At 47.4% G+C, this 21,092-nt stretch overlaps 1 protein-coding gene across 3 annotated transcripts in view; it reads right to left on the bottom strand.

Moving 5' to 3' along the window:
* The window catches only part of fndc3a (fibronectin type III domain containing 3A), a 206,400-nt gene that overhangs the window by 136,455 nt on the left and 48,853 nt on the right, over window positions 1–21,092 (bottom strand). For all 3 annotated transcript variants that reach the window (XM_045214559.1, XM_045214560.1, XM_045214558.1), the window contains one exon: window positions 17,205–17,280. In XM_045214559.1, coding sequence (XP_045070494.1) covers window positions 17,205–17,280 — 76 coding nt within the window. The remainder of the gene's footprint in view (window positions 1–17,204; window positions 17,281–21,092) is intronic.

Raw genomic sequence — 21,092 nt, 5'->3', positions numbered from 1 at the left:
AAAAATGGCTTTATAAATACATTTGATTGATTGGTTTCCATCCACATGTTCAACAGCATCGGTGTAAAGTCCATCGTATGTTATCTTCTGTCTGCTGTCTGTCTGTGTGTGAGTGTGTGTGTTGGATGGGTGGGAGAGAGGGTTGGGAAGCAGACAGACAGACAGGCAAGGAGGCAGGCAGGTCCTTGCTGCAAACTAACCAACTCGTGTTGTGTTGGCGCTGTACGTGTTGTGTTGTGTTGGCTCTGTACGTGTTGTGTTGGCGCTGTACGTGTTGTGTTGTGTTGGCGCTGTACGTGTTGTGTTGTGTTGGCGCTGTACGTGTTGTGTTGTGTTGGCGCTGTACGTGTTGTGTTGTGTTGGCTCTGTACGTGTTGTGTTGGCGCTGTACGTGTTGTGTTGTGTTGGCGCTGTACGTGTTGTGTTGTGTTGGCTCTGTACGTGTTGTGTTGGCGCTGTACGTGTTGTGTTGTGTTGGCTCTGTACGTGTTGTGTTGGCGCTGTACGTGTTGTGTTGGCGCTGTACGTGTTGTGTTGTGTTGGCGCTGTACGTGTTGTGTTGTGTTGTGTTGGCGCTGTACGTATTGTGTTGTGTTGGCGCTGTACGTGTTGTGTTGGCGCTGTACGTGTTGCGTCAGGGTGATGGCGTCAGGGTGATGGCGTCAGGGTGATGGTGTGTCAGGGTGATGGTGTGTCAGGGTGATGGCGTCAGGGTGATGGCGTCAGGGTGATGGCGTCAGGGTGATGGCGTCAGGGTGATGGCGTCAGGGTGATGGCGTCAGGGTGATGGTGTGTCAGGGTGATGGTGTGTCAGGGTGATGGCGTCAGGGTGATGGCGTCAGGGTGATGGCGTCAGGGTGATGGCGTCAGGGTGATGGCGTCAGGGTGATGGCGTCAGGGTGATGGCGTCAGGGTGATGGCGTCAGGGTGATGGCGTCAGGGTGATGGCGTCAGGGTGATGGCGTCAGGGTGATGGCGTCAGGGTGATGGTGTGTCAGGGTGATGGTGTGTCAGGGTGATGGTGTGTCAGGGTGATGGTGTGTCAGGGTGATGGCGTCAGGGTGATGGCGTCAGGGTGATGGCGTCAGGGTGATGGCGTCAGGGTGATGGCGTCAGGGTGATGGCGTCAGGGTGATGGCGTCAGGGTGATGGCGTCAGGGTGATGGCGTCAGGGTGATGGCGTCAGGGTGATGGTGTGTCAGGGTGATGGTGTGTCAGGGTGATGGCGTCAGGGTGATGGCGTCAGGGTGATGGTGTGTCAGGGTGATGGCGTCAGGGTGATGGCGTCAGGGTGATGGCGTCAGGGTGATGGCGTCAGGGTGATGGCGTCAGGGTGATGGCGTCAGGGTGATGGTGTGTCAGGGTGATGGTGTGTCAGGGTGATGGTGTGTCAGGGTGATGGTGTCAGGGTGATGGTGTCAGGGTGATGGTGTGTCAGGGTGATGGTGTGTCAGGGTGATGGTGTGTCAGGGTGATGGTGTGTCAGGGTGATGGCGTCAGGGTGATGGTGTCAGGGTGATGGTGTGTCAGGGTGATGGCGTCAGGGTGATGGTGTCATGGCTTCTCAGTATATTATTGACAGGAGGAACACCCTCTAAACCCACATGTTGAAGAGGACCACACACACACACACACACACACACACACACACACACACACACACACACACACACACACACAGAAACAGAAAGAGAGAAACACAGAAACAGAAACACACACAGAAACAGAAACACACAGAAACAGAAACACACACACACACAGAAACAGAAAGACACAGACACATAGCTGTGATGGCCCTCCTTGCCTCCACTCTAAACCTCATGACAGGATCACAGCCTGCCCTGGCCTCATGGGGTGTGTCTCAAATGGTCACATGACAGGATGACAGGATCACAGCCTGCCCTGGCCACATGGGGTGTGTCTCAAATGGTCACATGACAGGATGACAGGATCACAGCCTGCCCTGGCCACATGGGGTGTGTCTCAAATGGTCACATGACAGGATGACAGGATCACAGCCTGCCCTGGCCACATGGGGTGTGTCTCAAATGGTCACATGACAGGATGACAGGATCACAGCCTGCCCTGGCCACATGGGGTGTGTCTCAAATGGTCACATGACAGGATGACAGGATCACAGCCTGCCCTGGCCTCATGGGGTGTGTCTCAAATGGTCACATGACAGGATGACAGGATCACAGCCTGCCCTGGCCACATGGGGTGTGTCTCAAATGGTCACATGACAGGATGACAGGATCACAGCCTGCCCTGGCCACATGGGGTGTGTCTCAAATGGTCACATGACAGGATGACAGGATCACAGCCTGCCCTGGCCACATGGGGTGTGTCTCAAATGGTCACATGACAGGATGACAGGATCACAGCCTGCCCTGGCCACATGGGGTGTGTCTCAAATGGTCACATGACAGGATGACAGGATCACAGCCTGCCCTGGCCTCATGGGGTGTGTCTCAAATGGTCACATGACAGGATGACAGGATCACAGCCTGCCCTGGCCACATGGGGTGTGTCTCAAATGGTCACATGACAGGATGACAGGATCACAGCCTGCCCTGGCCACATGGGGTGTGTCTCAAATGGTCACATGACAGGATGACAGGATCACAGCCTGCCCTGGCCACATGGGGTGTGTCTCAAATGGTCACATGACAGGATGACAGGATCACAGCCTGCCCTGGCCTCATGGGGTGTGTCTCAAATGGTCACATGACAGGATGACAGGATCACAGCCTGCCCTGGCCACATGGGGTGTGTCTCAAATGGTCACATGACAGGATGACAGGATCACAGCCTGCCCTGGCCACATGGGGGTGTGTCTCAAATGGTCACATGACAGGATGACAGGATCACAGCCTGCCCTGGCCACATGGGGTGTGTCTCAAATGGTCACATGACAGGATGACAGGATCACAGCCTGCCCTGGCCACATGGGGTGTGTCTCAAATGGTCACATGACAGGATGACAGGATCACAGCCTGCCCTGGCCACATGGGGTGTGTCTCAAATGGTCACATGACAGGATGACAGGATCACAGCCTGCCCTGGCCACATGGGGTGTGTCTCAAATGGTCACATGACAGGATGACAGGATCACAGCCTGCCCTGGCCTCATGGTGTGTGTCTCAAATGGCACCCTATTCCCTGTACAGTAGCGCATCCACAGGCCTCTGGTCTGAAGTAGTGCCTTATAAACGGGAATAGGGTGGCGCCTGTCAGGGGCATGACTGATGACTGGTCTACCTCTCTGTGCCTCCTAACCATGCCAGCTATTACAGGAAATAACTCTTGATAGGACAGAAAGGGGACATGAGTCAGATGGGTGGCTGGGAACTGAATGGACTCAAGAGAGCATGGATAGAACAGTATCCAAGCCTCAGCCCTCTGTCTGTCAATGTGTCAGTCAGTCCCAGTCATGGCTGTGTCAGTGGAAGCCCATTAGATTCAATGAGATTCCCACAGGAGAGAAGACAACGTTCCCTTCCTCAAGTGGTTTCCCACCATTTAGAGCAAGACCTCTCATCTGCACCCTATTCACTATATAGTGCACTACTTTTGACCAGGGCCCATAAGGAATAGGATGCTATTTGGGACACAGCCAGTGTCTCGCAGTTATTAACTACACTAGCGGAGCAGGCTGAGAGCTTCAAGTTCCTTGGTGTCCACATCACCAACGAACTATCATGGTCCAAACACACCAAGACAGTCGTGAAGAGGGCACGACAAAGCCTATTCCCCTTCAGGAGACTGAAAAGATTTGGCATGGGTCCTCAGATCCTCAAAAAATTATACAGCTGCACCATCGAGAGCATCCTGACTGGTTGCATCACCGCCTGGTATGGCAACTGCTCGGCCTCCGACCACAAGGCACTACAGAGGTTAGTGCGTACGGCCCAGTACATCACTGGGGCCAAGCTTCCTGCCATCCAGGACCTCTATACCAGGCGGTGTCAGAGGAAGGCCCTCAAAATTGTCAAAGACTCCAGCCACCCTAGTCATAGACTGTTCTCTCTGCTACCGCACGGCAAGCGGTACCGGAGTGCCAAGTCTAGGTCCAAAAGACTTCTCAACAGCTTCTACCCCCAAGCCATAAGACTCCTGAACAGCTAATCATGGCTACCCGGACTATTTGCACTGCCCCCCCACCCCATCCTTTTTACGCTGCTGCTACTCTGTTAATTATTTATGCATAGTCACTTTAACTCTACCCACATGTACATATTACTTCAACTACCTCAACTAGCCGGTGCCTCCGCACATTGACTCTGCACCGGTACCCTCCTGTATATATAGCCTCCCTACTGTTATTTTATTTTACTTCTGCTCTTTTTTTTTTCTCAACACTTTTTTTGTTGTCTTCATTTGTAGCCTGTGATAAACACCCGATCAAAACCTACCGACCAAAACCTATTGAAGAAGCATGATATGAAGAAAATGTAGTCTATTTCAGAAGAACAGAATAGCATACTCTGAGTTGTCCTTATGTTAGGTCCTGATCTGGCTATACCATATGGCTGTGGGCTACTCTAGTTCATTTTGCAGACAAGATTTGCTAAGAATTCCATGACATTATTTTATATTATTTTATAGTATGAAGAATACAATTGAACAAAGCTGAATAAAATAGAAAGGATATTTTCTCCAAACAAAGAAAACAGGTCCTCCTATATGCTTAATTTATAGTTATTTATGCAACTTTAGTTGCGATACAAATGTTAGGCTGTATGTTTTGATTTACATTACAAGGCTGCATGATGCGACTAATGATGATTTGAAAAAAGTTGCTTGAAAGGCATGAGCTCTGCTTTGTTTTGTGCGCAGGCTGTACACACTTCATCAGTCTCTCATTCACAATTTGACAAGCACATGATAATGCCTCAAATTTCCCAGCGACATCCCTTTTGTGTGGCCGTAATGACCCCTAAAAAATCCATGCCTTTTGCAGCTAGTGGCCGTTGTGCCCTTGGGCTGAATATAATAATTAGAATTCCCTTCTCCCGGCTGCGATCAGGTGTTTATCACAGGCTACAAATGAAGACCAACACATTGGGCGTCCTTGTCCAATTCCGAGGCGCATATTGAAGATATTGGAAGAACTGTTGTAGTGGAAATTCTAATCAATAATGAGGAGAGACAGTGTCAATCACCAATCAGGACATTACTTTATTCAAAACGTATCAATAAGGCAATAACAGAGGCTGGTCGGCTCAACAGTCTTGACTGTTGTGCTGAGAGCCCCAAAACAAACAATACAAAGATATTTTATAGCAACGATAGTCTACATGACAAACAACAGATGTATGGAATGGGTCACAAGGTGAGACTTGATATATGAGAAAGGAGTATCCCCCAGCCAGATAGCATTTGCTATGAAGACTGTTCTTATTGTACAGAAACCAGAGTTTGGCCCCCCAAGACAAGGTTCCTCTCATCGTGATCCATACCCGAGCCATCTCACCCTGGTACCTTCACTACACAAACACCAACTCATTCTATGGAATGCCTGCTGGAGGTTTTTATCACCAAAGGCATCGTCAATCTACTGCCAGCATTAACACAGAAACATGAGAGTTTCTAAGAACCCGTTTCTATTGCAGAAAACAACCATTTGATGCAATCACATCTAGTCATTTTTGCTCTCACACTGTCCACATTTACTTTTTCGTCAGCCAGCAAGATGAGTAGGCCTAACGAACAGTAAAAGCAGTAGCCTATGTCAATCTACTATCCCCCATAGTACAGAAGTTGACCCTATTCTATTCTGTACGAGAAATAAATATTCCAAACAAAGTCTGGGACAGTTGTGGGATGCGATAGATCCCAAATTAATACAACCACTAGTTTCAAAAAACCTTAAGCAATGAGGCTGACGCAACAGATCAGAACGTTTAGCTTAACGTGTTCATAAACTATTAGGCTATTTCTTCACATTATAAATGCAGCAATGCGCACGCGGCAGAAGTCTATAAGCGGAAACATTCCAAAATGCAATCAATTAGCGGGAAAACACCATTATCAAAAGTGACCACGAATGCAATTATGCATGTAATACTTTTATTATAAAAAGGTGCATTTTTATGGAGAAAATTATCTTCCCCAAACTTTAAACTCACGCGCTGAGTATGTACACTACAGTTCAAAGGTTTGGGGTCAATTAGAAATGTCCTTGTTTTCGAAAGAAAAGCTACTTTTTGTCCATTAAAATAACATCAAATTGATCAGAAATACAGTGTAGACATTGTTAATGTTGTAAATGGCTATTGTAGCTGGAAACGGCTGATTTTTAATGGAATATCTACATAGGCGTACAGAGGCCCATTATCAGCAACCATCAGTCCTGTGTTCCAATGGCACGTTGTGTTTGCTAATCCAAGTTTATCATTTTAAAAGGCTAATTGATCATTAGAAAACCATTTTTCAATTATGTTAGCACAGCTGAAAACTGTTATGCTGATTAAAGAAGCAATAAAACTGGCCTTCTTGAGACTAGTTGAGTATCTGGAGCATCAGCAATTGTGGGTTTGATTACAGAATCAAAATGGCCAGAAACAAATAACTTTCTTCTGAAACTCGTCAGTCTATTCTTGTTCTGAGAAATTAAGGCTATTCCATGCGAGAAATTGCCAAGAAACTGAAGATCTCGTACAACGCTGTTGTGGTCTAAGGCACTGCATCGCAGTGCTAGCTGTGCCACTAGAGATCCTGGTTCAAATCCAGGCTCTGTCGCAGCCGGCCGCGACCGGGAGACTCATGGGCGGCGCACAATTGGCCTAGCGTTGTCCAGGGTAGGGGAGGGAATGGCCGGCAGGGATGTAGCTCAGTTGATAGAGAATGGCGTTTGCAACGCCAGGGTTGTGGGTTCGATTCCCACGGGGGACCAGTATTACAAAAAAATATATATGTATTCATTAACTGTAAGTCGCTCTGGATAAGAGCATCTGCTAAATGACTAAAATGTAAATGTAAAATGTACTACTCCCTTCACAGAACAGCGCAAACTGGCTCTAACCAGAATAGAAAGAGGAGTGGGAGGCCCCGGTGCACAACTGAACAAGAGGACAAATACATTAGAGTGTCTAGTTTGAGAAACGGACGCCTCACAGGTCCTCAACTGCCAGCTTCATTAAACAGTACCCGCAAAACACAAGTCTCAACGTCAACAGTGAAGAGGCGACTCTGGGATGCTGACGACCTAGGCAGAGTTGCAAAGAAAAAGCCATATCTCAGACTGGCCAATAAAAATAAAAGATTAAGATGGGCAAAAGAACAGACACTGGGCAAAAGAACAGACACTGGACAGAGGAAGATTGGAAAAAAGTGTTATGGACAGACGAATCGAAGTTTGAGGTGTTCGGATCACAAAGAAGAACATTTGTGAGACGCAAACCAAATGAAAAGATGCTGGAGGAGTGCTTGATGCCATCTGTCAAGCATGGTGGAGGCAATGTGATGGTCTGGGGGTGCTTTGGTGGTGATTAAGTGGGAGATTTGTACAGGGTAAAAGGGATCTTGAAGAAGGAAGGCTATCACTCCATTTTGCAACGCCATGCCATACCCTGTGGACGGCACATGATTGGAGCCAATTTCCTCCTACAACAGGACAATGACCCAAAGCACAGCTCCAAACTATGCAATAACTATTTAGGGAAGAAGCAGTCAGCTGGTATTCTGTCCATAATGGAGTGGCCAGCACAGTCACCGGATCTCAACCCTATTGAGCTGTTGTGGGAGCAGCTTGACCGTATGGTACATAAGAAGTGCCCATCAAGCCAATCCAAATTGTGGGAGGTGCTTCAGGAAGCATGGGGTGAAATCTCTTCAGATTTCCTCAACAAATGGACAACTAGAATGCCAAAGGTCTACAAGGCTGTAATTGCTGCAAATGGAGGATTCTTTGACGAAAGCAAAGTTTGAAGGACACAATTATTATTTCTATTAAAAATGATTATTTCTAACCTTGTCAATGACTACATTTCCTATGCATTTTGAATATTTCTTATTCAAACTCATTTCATGTATGTTTTCATGGAAAACAAGGACATTTCTAAGTGACCCCAAACTTTTGAACGGTAGTGTATGCCAGTTTGGCTCTACACCCCTTGTAAAGTGGATTAATGTGCTTAATTTTAAAGAAGTTATTTGGCCACTTTAGTTGTGATACAAGCCTTATTAAAACATATAGGCCTATGGGCTAGGCTACATGAGGTGTGAGACTATGATTAGAAAAGGTCGCAAAAAAAGGCATGCGCTGTTTCTCGCCTTAATGAACACAAGCTGAGCATCATTCACAAGTGATAATATATCATTCACCAGTGATAGGCTAATATTGTCACCCATCAGACTATTCTTGATTTAATCTTGTCTTTACATATCATAAATAATATATGTGTGACATTTGTTTTGATTTAGAATGGAGCATTATCATGCACCTGTATTGAAACAGGGGAAAAATACATGTCATCTATGCACTTAAATAGCGAATGGAGGACGCTTTTCCCGTGGTTCATTTTCATGCCAGCCAGGTAGGCTATACTCCTGTTGTAACTATAAGCAATGTGCTTAATATTAGGAAAGTGGAGAAATAAATATAGTAGGCCTAGCCTATAGAAAGCTGATGGGATCCTCCTCTTTTTAGTAGAGGCCATCAAAATTCTGTTTTCTCACGCAATTGCATGTTGCGCAACATGAGCTGATGGGCTCTCGTGAAGTGTTTGATTAGATTTTCGAATACATTTGCATTGATGTCAGAGTGATTAGAGGGACAATAGAGTGCTGAGTACCAGGCAGTTAGCAAGTTTGGTAGGATACTAATGACCATCAGCAGCATCAGAGCTTGGAGAAGCCTAACTACCGTGACTAAACGGTCACGTGGAATTTGTCTGCCATCATTACTCGTGACCGCCGGTGTGGCGGTAATACGGTCACCGCAACAGCCCTACGCCCACCCCTTGTGGCATGAACATACCCAGCAGCAGTTAGTGTATGTGTTGAGAGGGGGGAGGAGTCAGGGCCCTTAGTTGGGAAACTAATTCAAAATGGCATCCTGCTGCTGGCTATCTCCACATCCAGAGGGGTATACACACACTACAGCCCCTTCAACTCTCTCACCTGCTCCTCTCTCTCTCTCTCTCTCTCTCTCTCCCCTCTCTCTCTCTCCCCCTCCCTCTCTCCCCCTCCCTCTCTCCCCCTCCCCCTCCCTCTCCCCCTCCCTCTCCCCCTCCCTCCCTCTCCCCTCTCCCCCTCTCCCTCCCTCTCCCTCCCTCCCTCCCTCCCTCCCTCATGGTAGATGTCCGTGTAGCTCTGTTGGTAGAGCGTGGCACTTGCAACGCCAGGGCTGTGGGTTCGTTTCCCACGGGGGGGGCAGTATGAACTCACTAACTGTAAGTGGCTCTGGATAAGAGCGTCTGCTAAATGACGTAAAAACTAACTGTAAGTGGCTCTGGATAAGAGCGTCTGCTAAATGACTAAAATGTTAAATGTAAATGGCTTTGTTATTTTATTCCTTCTTACCAGATTGCCTCTTCACATTAAGCAGTCCGTCAGGCAGTCAGAAACACATTACGCACTTCCAGCTGCTAAAAATACATGAATGAAACACAAATAGATCTGGGAGAGAACAAGACATGCAGACACCCCCCCCCCTCTCCTGGTTTTTCAGCTGTATCACATTGCATGTTAAACACACGCACATAGGAACACACATGCGCAAACACATACACGGGGAACACACACACAGGGAACACACACACGGGGAACACACACACAGGGAACACACACACAGGGAACACACACACAGGGAACACACACACAGGGAACACACACACACACACACACACACCCCCTCCCTGCTCCATGAGCGGTGAGTCATCCCTCCATTCACGTCACTGAGAAAAGAGATCACTCTGTGACAGAGAGGGAGCCGTTAGCAGCAGAGCTCCCCTTCCACACCACCTCTAGTCTGACACCTAACTCTCCTGATGGAGAGACCACCTCTAGTCTGACACCTAACTCTCCTGATGGACACCACCTCTAGTCTGACACCTAACTCTCCTGATGGAGCCCACCTCTAGTCTGACACCTAACTCTCCTGATGGAGAGACCACCTCTAGCCTGACACCTAACTCTCCTGATGGAGACCACCACTAGTCTGACACCTAACTCTCCTGATGGAGAGACCACCTCTAGTCTGACACCTAACTCTCCTGATGGAGACCACCTCTAGTCTGACACCTAACTCTCCTGATGGAGACCACCACCTCTAGTCTGACACCTAACTCTCCTGATGGAGACCACCTCTAGTCTGACACCTAACTCTCCTGATGGAGACCACCACCTCTAGTCAGACACCTAACTCTCCTGATGGAGACCACCTCTAGTCTGACACCTAACTCTCCTGATGGAGACCACCACCTCTAGTCAGACACCTAACTCTCCTGATGGAGACCACCACCTCTAGTCTGACACCTAACTCTCCTGATGGAGACCATCTCTAGTCTGACACCTAACTCTCCTGATGGAGAGACCACCTCTAGTCTGACACCTAACTCTCCTGATGGAGACCACCACCTCTAGTCTGACACCTAACTCTCCTGATGGAGACCACCTCTAGTCTGACACCTAACTCTCCTGATGGAGACCACCTCTAGTCTGACACCTAACTCTCCTGATGGAGACCACCTCTAGTCTGACATCTAACTCTCCTGATGGAGACCACCTCTAGTCTGACACCTAACTCTCCTGATGGAGACCACCTCTAGTCTGACACCTAACTCTCCTGATGGAGACCACCTCTAGTCTGACACCTAACTCTCCTGATGGAGAGATCACCTCTAGTCTGACACCTAACTCTCCTGATGGAGACCACCACCTCTAGTCAGACACCTAACTCTCCTGATGGAGACCACCACCTCTAGTCAGACACCTAACTCTCCTGATGGAGACCACCACCTCTAGTCTGACACCTAACTCTCCTGATGGAGAGACCACCTCTAGTCTGACACCTAACTCTCCTGATGGAGACCACCTCTAGTCTGACACCTAACTCTCCTGATGGAGACCACCACCTCTAGTCAGACACCTAACTCTCCTGATGGAGAGACCACCTCTAGTCTGACACCTAACTCTCCTGATGGAGACCACCACCTCTAGTCTGACACCTAACTCTCCTGATGGAGACCACCTCTAGTCTGACACCTAACTCTCCTGATGGAGAGATCACCTCTAGTCTGACACCTAACTCTCCTGATGGAGACCACCCCTCTAGTCAGACACCTAACTCTCCTGATGGAGACCACCACCTCTAGTCAGACACCTAACTCTCCTGATGGAGACCACCACCTCTAGTCTGACACCTAACTCTCCTGATGGAGAGACCACCTCTAGTCTGACACCTAACTCTCCTGATGGAGAGACCACCTCTAGTCTGACACCTAACTCTCCTGATGGAGACCACCACCTCTAGTCTGACACCTAACTCTCCTGATGGAGAGACCACCTCTAGTCTGACACCTAACTCTCCTGATGGAGACCACCACCTCTAGTCTGACACCTAACTCTCCTGATGGAGAGAGACCACCTCTAGTCTGACACCTAACTCTCCTGATGGAGACCACCTCTAGTCTGACACCTAACTCTCCTGATGGAGACCACCTCTAGTCTGACACCTAACTCTCCTGATGGAGACCACCTCTAGTCTGACACCTAACTCTCCTGATGGAGAGACCACCTCTAGTCTGACACCTAACTCTCCTGATGGAGACCACCTCTAGTCTGACACCTAACTCTCCTGATGGAGAGACCACCTCTAGTCTGACACCTAACTCTCCTGATGGAGAGACCACCTCTAGTCTGACACCTAACTCTCCTGATGGAGACCACCACCTCTAATCTGACACCTAACTCTCCTGATGGAGACCACCACCTCTAATCTGACACCTAACTCTCCTGATGGAGACCACCACCTCTAGTCTGACACCTAACTCTCCTGATGGAGACCACCTCCTAGTCTGACACCTAACTCTCCTGATGGAGACCACCACCTCTAGTCTGACACCTAACTCTCCTGATGGAGACCACCACCTCTAGTCTGACACCTAACTCTCCTGATGGAGACCACCACCTCTAGTCTGACACCTAACTCTCCTGATGGAGACCACCACCTCTAGTCTGACACCTAACTCTCCTGATGGAGACCACCACCTCTAGTCTGACACCTAACTCTCCTGATGGAGAGTCCACCATCTAGTCTGACACCTAACTCTCCTGATGGAGACCACCCTCTAGTCTGACACCTAACTCTCCTGATGGAGCCCACCACCTATAGTCTGACACCTAACTCTCCTGATGGAGACCACCACCTCTAGTCAGACACCTAACTCTCCTGATGGAGAGACCACCTCTAGTCTGACACCTAACTCTCCTTTGTTGTGTACCACATCAGTCAGGCTGAGTTTCGTCAGTCAGGCTAACCCAGCTCTAGTAGAGAAACTAGCCAGTTCACTGTGCTCATCATGGGGGTGGGAGAGGACTGGGATAGGTGTGGATGTTAGATTCACAAAACGGCCGGTAATGAACAGTTGATCAAATGAAGGAGGGGACGAGCTGGGAGGCAGTGGGGCTGGAAGGGGAGATGGAGGAATATACAGCCTGTCCAGTGGTCTGTTAAAGAGGGTGCAACATGTGAACAGTGTCTGTTCCATTTGTTCCATTTCTATCTGCAATGCTGAAAGATTCCCTTCATACACCCTGTTTCCTAACCCAGGGAACATTTGTGTTTACTGTTGTTATATATCAGCTTATGGCCTACAGGATATATCTGAGATAGAGTCTACAGCCCCAGAGCCAGTCTGAACCTTTCCCCATCTTTACACACACACAAAGGGATACTCAACTACCCTACCAGCCCTGGACGACCACCACAACACTTCTGGGATGTATATGATTAAATGCACTGGCGGGAACTAATCCCAGATCAGCACTAATCCCAGATCAGCACTAATCCCAGATCAGCACTAATCCCAGATCAGCACTAATCCCAGATCAGCACTAATCCCAGATCAGCACTAATCCCAGATCAGCACTAATAACAGATCAGCACTAATAACAGATCAGCACTCCTACTCTGAGACACTTCATGCATATACTTCTGGGTCCTGTTTTTCAGGCTCTCTGTCTTCTAATCACGGACTGACTCAGACCCGATCTGGCCAATTAGGGACATTAATAAATTAACTAGAACCAGCAGTGCGTTGAACCGGGGGCAGGAGAGAGAGCGAGAGAGCAGGGGAGAGAGCGAGAGAGAAAGAGAGAGAGAGAGAGAGAGGAGAGAGAGAGAGAGAGAGAGAGAGAGAGAGAGAGGGAGAGAGAGAGAGAGAGACAGAGAGACGAGAGAGAGAGCAGAGAGAGAGAGAGAGAGAGAGAGAGAGAGAGAGAGAGAGAGAGAGAGAGCGAGAGAGAGAGAGACAGAGAGAGCGAGAGAGCAGGAGAGAGAGAGAGAGAGAGAGAGAGAGAGAGGTGTTGAGAGAAAAACAGACATTTCTTTCCACAGGTTACTGTAGCGTGTGAGAGGCATTTAGATGGGTTGATGGACCTACACAAGTTGTGTGTGAGTGAGTGTGTGTGAGTGAGTGTGAGTGTGTGTGTGTGTGTGTGTGTGTGTGTGTGTGTCAGCGTGGTCCAACTTGAGACCACCGCAAGATTACCAAGTATTCCGCTCTTCTGTTCCCATGCTGGAGACCAGGGCTTGATTACAACCGGTTACATTGGCGCCAACATTTTGTGGCTTATCTTTCAGCAGGGGAGTGGGTGAATGTGTCAAAGACATGACTGGACCCAGCACCCCACGGTATGGCTGGTTATATTGTTATCAAAGAGTGGGGATTCTGACTGGGTCCAGTATCCCCACTATGGCTGGTTATATTGTTGTCAAAGACCTGACTGGGTCCAGAATCCCCACTATGGCTGGTTATATTGTTGTCAAAGACCTGACTGGGTCCAGAATCCCCACTATGGCTGGTTATATTGTTGTCAAAGACCTGACTGGGTCCAGAATCCCCACTATGGCTGGTTATATTGTTGTCAAAGACCTGACTGGGTCCAGAATCCCCACTATGGCTGGTTATATTGTTGTCAAAGACCTGACTGGGTCCAGAACCCCCACTATGGCTGGTTATATTGTTATCAAAGACCTGACTGGACCCAGCACCCCATGGTATGGCTTGTTATATTGTTGTGTGCCTGTTTGTGTTCTGAGGAACATGTAACTTGGTTCCAGAAGAAAGCCACTTTCAATGTCCTTACGTCGGGGGCTTTCATCAAGGTAAGTGTTTCTTGGTGTAACGTCGTCAACCATTCAACGTCGGGCCTTAGTGGGAGTGACCATATCATTCTATGCGAGTGACCTTCGTGAGAGCAAAAATGACTAGATGTTATTGCATCAAATGGTTGTTTTCTGCAATAGAAACGGGTTCTTAGAAACTCTCATGTTTCTGTGTTAATGCTGGCAGTAGATTTATGATGCCTTTGGTGATAAAAACCTACAGCAGGCATTCCATAGAATGGGTTGGTGTTTGTGTAGTGAAGGTACCAGGGTGAGATGGCTCGGGTATGGATCACCATGAGAGGAACCTTGTCTTGGGGGCCAAACTCTGGTTTCTGTACAATAAGAACAGTCTTCATAGCAAATGCTATCTGGCTGGGGGATACTCCTTTCTCATATATCAAGTCTCACCTTGTGACCCATTCCATACATCTGTTGTTTGTCATGTAGACTATCGTTGCTATAAAATATATTTGTATTGTTTGTTTTGGGGCTCTCAGCACCACAGTCAAGACTGTTGAGCCGACCAGCCTCTGTTATTGCCTTATTGATAATAAGTTTTGATATATGAGAGCGGGATGTTGTTTTAGAAAGTAACGGCCAGTCTATATTTTCTGGGAGGCTTGACTTGGCTGTGGTTTCCGGGAGGTTAGAGAACCGTTGAGGATCCCATGACAGGCCGGGCAGTGTCCGGGAAACTAACGTTTTTTTTTTTTTTGGTTCCGCTTGGAGTATGTTTGAAGAAGCTGCTTTGTGGCGATGGAGAATCGTTGAAAACGCGAATGGAGTGGTGGATGTGAGTACCTAAGAATTTCTAACATTCTATATGGATTCTGTGAATATATGAAAATATGATGAGATTTGATAAAGTAATAATTGGAATAATATTCATATACTAATTTGCGCACCCAAAACGTAGACGTACGTCAGGGGTGGGAAACAATAAATAAAGGTTTTCTGAGTTGGTGCCGGTTGCTGGCACTAAGAACCCACTCAAAGAAGACTTCACTCAGAAGCGGAGCTCCTAGTGGTCAGGGACTTAAATCTGTTTTACCTCATTTCAACCAGCATGTCACGTGCAACCAAAAAAAAAAAATATGAATAATAATAATAATAATAATAACTCTAGACCACCTTTACCCAACACACAGATGCGTACAAAGCTCTCCCTCGCCCTCCATTTGGCAAATCGGACCATAATTCTATCCTCTTGATTCCTGCTTACAAGCAAAGACTAAAGCAGGAAGTACCAGTGGACAAAAGGAACACCTATGTGAGAATGTTGTTCATTGACTACAGCTCAGCGTTCAACACCATAGTGCCCTCCAAGCTCATCACTAAGCTCAGGACCCTGGGACTAAACACCTCACCTCTGATACTGGATCCTGTACTTCCTGACGGGCCGCCCCCAGGTGGTGAGGGTAGGCAACAACACATCCACCACGCTGATCCTCAACACGGGGGCCCCTCAGGGGTGCGTGCTCAGGCCCCTCCTGTACTCCCTGTTCACCCATGACTCCAACACCATCATTAAGTTTGCTGACGACACAACAGTGGTAGGCCTGATCTCCGACAACGATGAGACAGCCTATAGGGAGGAGGTCAGAGACCTGGCCGTGTCCCCTGTATATAGCCTAGCAATTGTTCATCTATCGTGTTAATATTTTTACTTCAGTGTATTAAGTAGTAACTCTTATTTTTCTTTAAACTGCATGGTTGGATAAGGGCTTGTAAGTAAGCATTTCACGGTAAGGTTGTTGTATTCGCGGCATGTGACAAATACAATTTTACTTGATTTCGTAAACCATTCGATTATGAGACAGGGGTGAAATCTAAAGTTCAGCTATATATTCATTAGCTAGGCTTTGTCATAGCAAATTTTTAAGATAAATATTGATACATTACTAGTCTAACACTATTAATCTGCAAAAATGATCAAATAGTTAGTGGGTGATGGTGATTTTAGATCAAAAGTGGTGGGCAAACATTGTCTCCGCCAAGATCCAGCTCAGACAGATCCAGTTCAGAGGCCCAGCTCAGACAGATCCAGTTCAGAAGCCCAGTTCAGAGGCCCAGTTCAGAGGCTCAGCTCAGACAGATCCAGTTCAGAGGCCCAGCTCAGACAGATCCAGTTCAGAGGCCCAGCTCAGACAGATCCAGTTTAGAGGCCCAGCTCAGACAGATCCAGTTCAGAGGCCCAGTTCATAAGCTCCATTAGCAACATAATATGGAAAATATATGTTGGCGCATCAATTTGTTCCTCTAATCAAACCGAATCACACTGAATCATTTCAAAATAAAACGTATTGTTCCTGTATCGTATCGGAGCCCATGTATCTAGATACGTATCGAATCATCTTGAAAGGGAAAGATGCACATCCCTTGTGTGTGTGTGTGTGTGTGTGTGCGCGCATCTCAATGCCTGCCTGCGCTCCTCACACTCCCTGACAGCGCAGAGAGGGGATGACTAGCAGGGTCTCATTCTAACAGACAGACTGTCACTTGCGACTGCACTACAAACACAGAAACGCACTGCAATTACAGACAAACAGTGATTTGACATGATGATAGTGTATCAGTAGTACACAGCTCGCTCAATCATCTGTCAAATTAAAACAGTCACAGAGCCAGAGAGAGAGCAAGCGAGATAGAGAGAGAGAGAGAGAGCGAGGGCGACACTTGGGAAGTACTGGGTCGTGCTCAGGAGGTACTATCTGTACTGAGTAACTAAAGCTCAATTTTGTTTCCCATTGCAAAACGTTTTTTTTTTAAACATTTGCCCTAATGAACACAACCCTGTATTAGTGACTAAGGAAAGCTTTATTTACCCCTTGACCCACCTGTAGGAGAGAAATAAAGGGTCTCTTACCTGTGATACACTGAAACTGACCATCCTCTCGTCGTATAGTGAAGGCCTCACCTGGGTTCACCTGCACCAGGATTACCTGTAGAGAGAAAGGGGAGGGCAACACATCAAACACCTGTTTGATGACATCATAATGACATCACTCAGGTACAACCCACCACTCCCCAAAACGGGGAGGGACTACCTGAACTTGTCCAATGAGAAAATGTTTTTCTACAGTACGCCCCCAATGAACTCAGTCAGGAACAGACAGCCTTGTTTACCAGCCATGTCATGTTGATTCAAAATATGAGCCACTGAAAGCTTCTTCAAATCAGTGAAGAAGCATATGGGGTTAGAGTTAGGTTATATGGGGTTAGAGTTAGGGTCATATGGGGTTAGAGTTAGGGTCATATGGGGTTAGAGTTAGGGTCATATGGGGTTAGAGTTAGGGTCATATGGGGGAGTTAGGGTCATATGGGGTTAGAGTTAGGGTCATATGGGGTTAGAGTTAGGGTCATATGGGGTTAGAGTTAGGGTCATATGGGGTTAGAGTTAGGGTCATATGGGGTTAGAGTTAGGGTCATATGGGGTTAGAGTTAGGGTCATATGGGGTTAGAGTTATTAGTTGGTCATATGGGGTTAGAGTTAGGGTCATATGGGGTTAGAGTTAGGGTCATATGGGGTTAGAGTTAGGGTCATATGGGGTTAGAGTTAGGGTCATATGGGGTTAGAGTTAGGGTCATATGGGGTTAGAGTTAGGGTCATATGGGGTTAGAGTTAGGGTCATACGGGGCTGGTTTCCCCTAGTCCTGGATGAAATGCCATTGGTCAATAGAGATTCTCCAATGAGATGGCTTTTTAGTCAAGGCTGGGAATTGCCAGGGATCTCACGAAACGATGTTATGGGTGCCGATACATTTTTACATTTACATTTGAGTCATTTAGCAGACGCTCTTATCCAGAGCGACTTACCGTTAGTGAGTGCAAACATTATTTTATTTTTCATACTGGCCCCCCGTGGGAATCGAACCCACAACCCTGGCGTTGCAAACGCCATGCTCTACCAACTGAGCTACATCCCTGCCGGCCATTCCCTCCCCTACCCTGGATGACGCTGGGCCAATTGTGCGCCGCCCCATGGGTCTCCCGGTCGCGGCCGGCTACGACAGAGCCTGGATTCGGACCAGGTTTAGTGGCACAGCCTTAGACCACTGCACCACTCGGAAGGCCAATACAATATGTATTGCATTTCTACATGCATTACTTAACACCGACAGTTCTCTATGAAATGACCTGCTGTAAAACAAGCAAAACAGAGCAGCGAATTTAACACCGACAGTTCTCTATGAAATGACCCTCTGTAAACAAGCAAAACAGAGCAGCGAATTTAACACCGACAGTTCTCTATGAAATGACCCTCTGTAAACAAGCAAAACAGAGCAGCGAATTTAACACCGACAGTTCTCTATGAAATGACCCTCTGTAAACAAGCAAAACAGAGCAGCGAATTTAACACCGACAGTTCTCTATGAAATGACCCTCTTTAAACAAGCAAAACAGAACAGTGAATGTAGTCTCCGGTGATCTCATTACAGACAGGAGGATTCCCTTCTTTCCCACCATGGCGATAAACGTATCCACCTCTCCACCCCCTCACCCCCCCTCCTTTTATTCTGTCCCTCTCTCCACCCCCCTTCCCTGACCATGAGATGCCCATAACGGTGAGTGAGTGGGAGGACTGGTATATAAAACTGAAACCCAGCACATACACACACACACACACACACACACACACACACACACACACACGGCAGGCAGGAAACCTGATTGATTCAGAGAAAAGGGGGGGGATAGATTGAGTTCTGACGCGTGAACAACGTCACTCCGGCAGACGGCGCAGAAGACTCAGGAAGAGGAGAGGGAGAATATTGGTTTGGTCTGGTCACTAGATGGCTCTGGTCAAAGGGAGAATATTGGTTTGGTCTGGTCACTAGATGGCTCTGGTCAAAGGGAGAATATTGGTTTGGTCTGGTCACTAGATGGCTCTGGTCAAAGGGAGAATATTGGTTTGGTCTGGTCACTAGATGGCTCTGGTCAAAGGGAGAATATTGGTTTGGTCTGGTCACTAGATGGCTCTGGTCAAAGGGAGAATATTGGTTTGGTCTGGTCACTAGATGGCTCTGGTCAAAGGGAGAATATTGGTTTGGTCTGGTCACTAGATGGCTCTGGTCAAAATGTAGCACACGACATAGAGAATAGGACACCATTTGGGATGCATCCTATGACTCACGTCACTCCACTGTCATTTTATAACACACTGGCTGAGATCATCTCCTCCTCTCTGACGTGTCACATCAATCCTAGTAGGTCTCAAAGTCTGTCTGCTGAAAGCAGCTCAGAGTATGAATGTCCTAATATATTGTACACACCATTTTCCTATACTGCCCATACACACTATATATATATTTTGGATTGTTAATTTGACTCGTTCTGTCATAGTTTATTTTATTTTTATTTTTTGATTTGTGTGTGTTTTTGTTTTGTATTTGCGAGACAAATCTACTGTTGGAGATAGTGACATAAGCATTTCGCTGCACCTGCAAATCTATGTACGCGACCAACAAACTTTGATTAGATTTTTTTATCCGAATTATAAAAGAAAAGCTATTGGGTATTAACAGTGTATATATCAGACAAAAGTGAGATATGAAGAGATTCGGTGAGATAAAATATATATCTATATATTGATTGAACTAAAGAGGAAGCTACAAGCTGTAGGCTAACCCTGCAGCCTCGACAATAAGAAAGGCTGAGTCTCAAACTGCACCCTATTCTTGATAGCCTAGTCCAACACTTTCGATCAGGGCCCATATGGCTCTGGTCAAAAGGAGTGCACTTTATATAGTCAATAGGGTGCCATTTGGGAGATAAACTAAAGCTTGTAGGAATACTAAAAGCAAAACGTATCAACCTACGCAGGCTTCCAATTTTAAAAACCCTTGCTTTAGATGCTCAAGAAAAAACAGAATTTCAACAGATTTAATTTCAGAAAAACAAAACTACACGTCTAGTTTCAATTAGAAGTAAACATTTCAGAAATAAGTATTTTTAATTACACACGCCAAATCCTCTCGTCTCTGATCACACAACAGCAATTAAAACAACTATGATCCCCAGACGCTATAGGCGGTGACACAGAGACAGACGCAATAAAAAGGTTTGCCAAAGCAGCGTGGATTCATCCATTAAGCGTGTCATCTTTAGATCCACTCTGTCCATGTTACTTCATTAAAACAACTTAAAGCCAAGCCACTTCCCCCTCTCCTCTACAAGCCCGCCCCTCCCCTCTATAAGCCCGCCCCTCCCCTCTATAAGCCCTTCCCCCTCTCCTCTATAAGCCCTTCCCCCTCCCCTCTACAAGCCCTCCCCTCCCCTCTATAAGCCCTCCCCTCCCCTCTATAAGCACGCCCCTCCCCTCTATAAGCCCTTCCCCCTCTCCTCTACAAGCCCTCCCCTCCCCTCTATAAGCCCGCCCCTCGCCTCTATAAGCCCTTCCCCCTCTCCTCTATAAGCCCTTCCCCCTCTCCGCTATAAGCCCTCCCCTCTATAAGCCCTCCCCCGCGCCTCTATAAGCCCTCCCCCCTCGCCTATATAAGCCCTTACCCCTCTCCTCTATAAGCCCTTCCCCCTCTCCTCTATAAGCCCTTCCCCCTCTCCGCTATAAGCCCTCCCCTCTATAAGCCCTCCCCTCTCTCCGCTATAAGCCCTCCCCCCTCTCCGCTATAAGCCCTCCCCTCTCTCCTCTAAAACCTTCTGATATTATCGAGCGTACAGGATACGCTGTACCGCGTGTAATCAGGCTGTACCGCGTGTAATCAGGCTGTACCGCGTGTAATCAGGCTGTACCGC

This window comes from Coregonus clupeaformis, chromosome 5 (genome assembly GCF_020615455.1).
Source record: "Coregonus clupeaformis isolate EN_2021a chromosome 5, ASM2061545v1, whole genome shotgun sequence".
Lineage (NCBI taxonomy): Eukaryota > Metazoa > Chordata > Actinopteri > Salmoniformes > Salmonidae > Coregonus > Coregonus clupeaformis.
Note: the sequence above shows the minus strand (reverse complement) of the source record. Positions and strands in the feature narration are given on the sequence as shown.